At 55.9% G+C, this 6,142-nt stretch overlaps 1 protein-coding gene across 1 annotated transcript in view; it reads right to left on the reverse strand.

Annotated features, from left to right (window-relative positions):
• The window catches only part of ITGA9 (integrin subunit alpha 9), a 367,262-nt gene extending 363,011 nt beyond the window's left edge, over positions 1-4,251 (reverse strand). The window contains exon 1 of the mRNA XM_075547054.1: positions 3,838-4,251. Within this exon, the coding sequence (XP_075403169.1) occupies positions 3,838-4,022 (185 nt within the window). The 5' untranslated portion in view covers positions 4,023-4,251. The remainder of the gene's footprint in view (positions 1-3,837) is intronic.
• Positions 4,252-6,142: the final 1,891 nt, after the last annotated feature.

Genomic DNA, 6,142 nt, shown 5'->3' on the forward strand with positions numbered 1-6,142 from the left:
CCAGGCCTAGCCATTCATCAACACAACCTCTCATATGTATTAGGGGTGATTGATCAGCATGAAACAATGAAACCACAAAATTCTGAATTGAAGAGCCAAAGAGTCCTTCCTCCTCAAGAAGAAAGGCACAGGTACAAGGTCTAATTACCTTGGTCCTCTTTTCCTTTCAAGGTTTCAACATATCCTTTTTCCCTTTCCTGCCATACCTCCCGCTCTCATTTAGATGTTTGCAGCTCGCCTTCATGAAAGAGGAGACTGCCTGCTCCCTCACTGGAAAGATGGACAAAGTCTCACACAGCCTACTGGGTCCCTGTGAGTTTGTTGATGCCATGGGCCTGGGTCCTGTGGGTTTGTACCAGAGCCCTTTGGTAAGGGGCTCCCGGACTTCGGGCCGAGTGAGTTCATGAATGTCTCTAACATGCCCACTTTGGCTCTATGGGCACTTTGGTGTCACAGAGAAAATGCCCCAGAGGCCCCATCCTCTCTGACCCAACAAGCCTTAGCCTTGGGATTTAGTTCAAGGAAATAATTAAGGATGTCTGTGAGGATCCAGTTGGAAGGATGCTTACTCCAGCTGTTGTTGATCATCGTGAATAACTCGAAACAACCTATGTAGTCTTTGGGAGGAGGAGACGAATGATGGGTCACTAGGACCATCAGTCATCTCTAGAGTTGACAGCTAAGTAACCCAGACTCCAGAGGGCCTGGAGCATATCAATTTGGTGAGGTTATGTTTAATCAAAGTAAAAATGTAACAGATGAGTACAAAATTAGGCACACCGTCTTGGCAGGGACCTAGGCAGTTGAGGGGATTTGCTGCATTTCAAACTCCTGCCTTAGCTTCGTCTCAAACTCACGACCACGGACTCGATTCTGACTCCTAGCCACCCTAGAGGGAAGGGTAGAGCTGCCCTGTGGGTTTCTCACACTAACTCTTTACAGGAGAAGAAAGCCTCATCTGGTGGCTTTGAACTTAGCAGTGTGGCCTTCCCAGGAAGACTTCCACGGTCTCCTTCAAGCAAAACACTCACGACCATCGAGTTGGTGCTGACTCACAGCAAGGTAGACCGGTCTCCATGTGTTCCCAAGGCAGCTCTAACTCTTCACAGGAGTAGAAAGCCCTGTCTTTCTCCTGAGGAGCAGCTGGTGGTTTTGAACTGCTGACCTATGGTTAGCAGCCCAATGAGTAACCACTACACCACCAGGGCTCCTTCAACTTCATCAGCCTCCTAGTAAGTCAGTCACTGGGAACGTCAAGAAAGAGGGAATCAGGAACCCTGGTGGTGCAGTGGCTATGCATCAGGCCACTACCATAAGGTCAGCAGTTCAAACCCACCAGCTTCTCCTCAGGAGAAAGACAGGGCTTTCTCCTCCCGTAAACAGTCACAGCAGCCGTCCTTGTCTTGTAGAGTTGCTATGAGTCGGCACCCACTCGATGGCCATGAGTGTTTTGTTTGAAGGAGACGGTGGAAGTCTCTTCCTGGGAAGGTCACCTTTCCAAGACTGAACAACACAGTCGGCAGGAAAGAACAGTCATGTTCTAAAGGCAAGAAAGGGTTATTCGGGGAAGAAAAAGGGGGCAGGGATTGGAAACAAAAGATGGAAGGATACAGAAAGCACAAAGAAAAGGAAAACTTAAAGACAAAACTAGAGGACATTGAGGATCCAATGGCAGAATCCTTGCCTCCCATGCCCAAGACCCCTTTTCCGGCCAGTGCACCTCATGTATACGCCGCCGCCACCACCACACCTCCCCGCCCCCCCCACACACCGCCCCAGTTCATCTGTCAGTGGGAGCTTGCAGGTTGCTCTGACGGTGAGCAGGTTTCAGGAAACCTTCCAGACGAGGGAAAACTAAGAAGTCTGGGTTCTAAATCGACTTCCAAAAAATCTACCTCCAAAACTCAGCCAATAAAACCCCTGAGATCACAGGGGTCCAATCTGCAGCCCCGCATCTTGTTCCACAGCGAGGGGCGGGCATCAGCATGAGTCTCAGGACCCCATGAGTCAGGGGTCCCCATGGGTTGGGGGCCAACTTAACAGCAGCTAATCACAAGTCAAACTGACAGCAATGGATGGGAGGGGACGATTCCTTTTGGGGCGATTTCGGTAGCGAGTAGTTGGTCATTCAGAGGGCATGGGGAAGGGCCCCCACTACAAAGAGGCGCTGGGTCTATCAGAAGCAGGGAGGACTGGCGAGGAGCCAAGGCACCTGGAATGCCTGTCCTCCACCCACTGGCCCTGCACCAATACTACTACCCAGTCCCACAACCCTCCCTGTGTTTAAGCCTGGTAGTCTGTTCCTGTACTTGCCAAATCCCCTGAACTAGTGTGGAGAGAGAGAACCGAGACAGACAGAAACAAGAGCGAGAGACTCAAAGCAGCCTGAACATTAGATTCCCTCTTGGCTCTACCCATCCAGACCAGGGGAGGAGGTCCTGGCACCTCTCCCTCCTGCACGTAAAGGACCCTGGACACCCTCAGTTGCCCCTGCCCCCCCATCCCAGTGCTTGCTTCACTGTGGGCGACCCCAGAGGGCACCAGCAGCCCTCTGCCCAAGCAGCCTTTCTGTTTTTGACAGTTCTTTCCACGTGCTGGGTGCTTGGTCTGGAAACCCCCAGGGAAAGGCTGGGGGCTGTGTTCACTGCCTGGTCTGCCCAGGTTGAGCTCCCTACCAGGTCCACACTCCCCTGGGGGCCTGAGTGTGATAGGAAAAGCCAAAACCAGTCTGGCATTAAGCTCAGCAACCCAGAGAAATGGTAAGAACAGGGGGACTTTTAAAAGCTGGTCTCTTGGAGCGACGCTCCTAAACACCATGACTGTTAATGGGCTGGCAGGCCACGCAGTCCCCACTATTTTTCCGAGAATGTTTCAGTACTGGGCTCCACAAACCACCCTTTTCCATCGACCTCTGTCCAATGGTAGAACCAGCCCTCTCAGCAATGCCCGCTGCTTGCCTCCAGAAGAAAACCAAGCCCGGACTGGATGTCACCTGTGTTCCCACTGGGGCGAGAGCTTGGATGGAGGAACTACCCAGTCCAACGCTCTGAAGAGGCAGTGGACAATGACAGTGGGAACTGGTCGTTCCTTCTGGTCCTGCGGGGTGCTCCGGGAAGTCACCACCTTCATCTGAAGCGGGGCTTCTCTTTCTTCAGTTACTGCTAGCTTTCTGCAGAGCCACCCTTTGGGAGGGCGCTCAACTCGGGAGCAACTAGACTCCAGGACGTCTTCAAAAAGCTACCCAATCCTCTCCTAACGCTTCTAGGACGTGTCTCCAGGTTTGGGGTCCCCCATGAGATGAGGCCAGGCTGCTCCCCCAAAGCACCCTTCAGCATTGCGTCCATAGCATGGAGGGCTCTCTGAGTTCCAACGCACCTCCCCGCCTCCCCAACCCTGGGTCCTTGTGAGCCCCACTTCGCCTCCCTGCGCCCTAACCCACCCCATCCACTCCCGGGGCCACTGCACTTCCAGTGCGCTGCGGGGCCAGAGAAGTCAAACCCGATGCGTGGTCAGGATGCTGACCCGGCCCGGGACGGCCCCGATCGGCGGGGCGGAGTTCCTCGGCGGCCAGCGGGAGACTTCAGCGGGGTCGATCTGCCAGGCCCGGAGCCAATTCCCCCGGGTCTCCCGGCTGGGCCGGCCGGGTCGCACTCCGAGCTGGAGACCCGGCTTCCCGGCGCCCTGCCTCCTCCGCGCCTCCCCCCGCGGCCGAGCAGCGCGCCGCGGAGACATTTAAATCGGCCCCTCGGGACGGCGGCGTGGCCGGGGCCGGAAAGGCGGCGGCGGCGGGGGGCCCGGGGACAGCGGGCCGGGGTCGGGCCCCGCGGGGACACTCACCAGCGCGTGTTGTCGTGGAAATGCTCCAGCACCGCGTAGCCGAAGAAGGAGCCGTCAGGACCCTGGAAGCGCACGGGGCGCTGCGGGTCCAGGTTGTAGGCGCCCGCGGGGGTCCCCGCGACCACCAGCGCCAGGAGCAGCGCGCAGAGCCCCCCGGCGCCCGGCCGCGCCGCCGGGCCGCCCATCCCCAGCCGACCGCCGCCCTCCCCTCTGCCCGGAGCCGGGCGCCGAGCGCGCGGGCGGTCCGCCGACGGCCCCGAGGCTCCGCGGGCCGGCTCCCTGCGCTCGGGCGCGAGCTGGACCCGATGCCGCGGGGACAGCGACCGCGCGGGGGCCGAGGGCGAGCGCGGGAGCGAGGAGCGGGCGGCGTCGCTCTGCGGCTGAGGAGTGGGCGCGCGGGGAGCGAGCGCGTCCCGGGCCGGGCGGCTCCGACTGCGGGGAGGCGCGCCCGCGGGGTGGGCGGCCCGGGCGGCGGCGGCGGGCGCGCGGAGGGACGGGGCGGCGGCGCCCTCTGCGGGCCGCGCGCGCCCACTGCGCCCTCCGGCCCGAGTTAGTGCCGGGAAGGGCCCGGGCGGCCGCGGCTCCCGCCCGGCCTGGGACACTGGGGACCCACGAAGGTCCCGCGGGCGGTCTCTCTCCCCCTCGGTTTCAGACCTCAGCAAGAACCGGAGAAACCTGCCAGAAGGATCGCGCGCAGGCTCTAGCCTGTCCATCTGGACCCCTTCCTCCCGCTGTGTCATTACCTGTAAAACGCTTACCTGGCAAGACATGACAAAATAATAATAATGTATACATTATCAAGGGTTCATGAGAAGGGGTGGCAGGGAGGGAGGGGGGAAATGAGGAGCTGATACCAAGGGCTCAAGCAGAAAGCAAATGTTTTGAGAATGATGATGGCAACAAATGTACAAATGTGTGGCTACCTTGGATGAATGGATGGATTGTGATAAGAGTTGTATGTGCCCCAATAAAATGATTTTTTTAAATGCTTACCTGGCTACTGGTAAACACAATACACAGGTTACGCTGCATTCCCCCCAAACTTCCAGTGACTCCCTAAATTCGCTCAGCAGGGATTTCCACAGGGCCCCTAATCTCCAGTGCTGTTCTTTCTTCCTGGGATGCCCTGGCCCCTCTGATCCAACTGGCATGATCTTAGTCTCTGCCACAATTCTCAACTCATCCCTTCTGCTTCCTGGGCCCCTTTCTCCCATGAATTCCCAAAGCCAGCAAGTTGATTCCAGCTCATAGCGACCTGATACTGGGTTTACCGGGCTGCATGGAGGAGACTGATCCATAGCCTTTTCTTTCTCCCCCAAGAGCAGGCGATGAGTTTGAACTTTGAAACTGACTGTTAGCTGCCCAATTGTACTCAACCGTCCACGGGTCACTATATCTTGCCGTATCTCAGCACTTACCTTTTCATGGGGAGCAGGATCCCTCTGTCCCTATAACACTCTCTATGAAGAGCCAGGCACAGACCCAGCTCAGGGCCAGGCCCGGGTCAGTGGTTAAAGTCTGTTCAAAGAAAGAAGTGCTTGAAGAAAAAGCAGCCTAGTGAGAGAATAAGGCCGTTTGGAAGCACACTGTTAAGGAAACTGTAACATTCTTTGAGTTTTTGGTTGTATAAGAGTGAAATAGGATGCTTTCAGAGTGTGGGAAACGAAACTCAAGTTTCCGTAGGCAGTAGGCACCGCTAGTGGCTCCTACGTATGCCCTTGTCCTTACTGATACACCCCTGAGTGAGGGATTCAGTGTGAGGGCCTAGCTTAAAAAATAAACAAAACTACATTGTCCGGTGTCTTTTGCAGACAGAGTTGCCAGGTGACAATGTTCTAGCCAATGAGATATAAGCATATGTTATTTGGGCAGGGGCTCTCAGGGAGATGTGTGTGTGTGTGTGTGTGTGTGTGTGTGTGTGTGTGTGTGTGTTCCTTTGTTTCAACTCATCGACTGGAATTCCCTCTGGTATCATCACTCATCCTACTTCTGCCCTGTTTCCTGTTCCCATTCCTCCTTCTTCCCCAACCCTCTGAACTTTGTTCTGGGGTAAATGCTGCTCTTTTGATCTTAAACAACTGATCATTCTAATCCTGGGCTGAGTTCTGTTCTGGGCCTGAGGGGTGAACTAAGGGCCATCATTTTGGGGGGTACCACAAGCCTCTTACTGACCAGTAAGCCTGTACCCTTATATGATTTTGATTGTTGTTGTTGTTGTTTTGTATCCAGAATGGGTTTATTAGATGTTTCCCACTCATCTCGATCAGGGTCTTTTAGCGCTGCTTCCGTCTGAAGGAGCATCGTT

The sequence above is a fragment of the Tenrec ecaudatus genome, chromosome 4, assembly GCF_050624435.1.
Source record: "Tenrec ecaudatus isolate mTenEca1 chromosome 4, mTenEca1.hap1, whole genome shotgun sequence".
Lineage (NCBI taxonomy): Eukaryota > Metazoa > Chordata > Mammalia > Afrosoricida > Tenrecidae > Tenrec > Tenrec ecaudatus.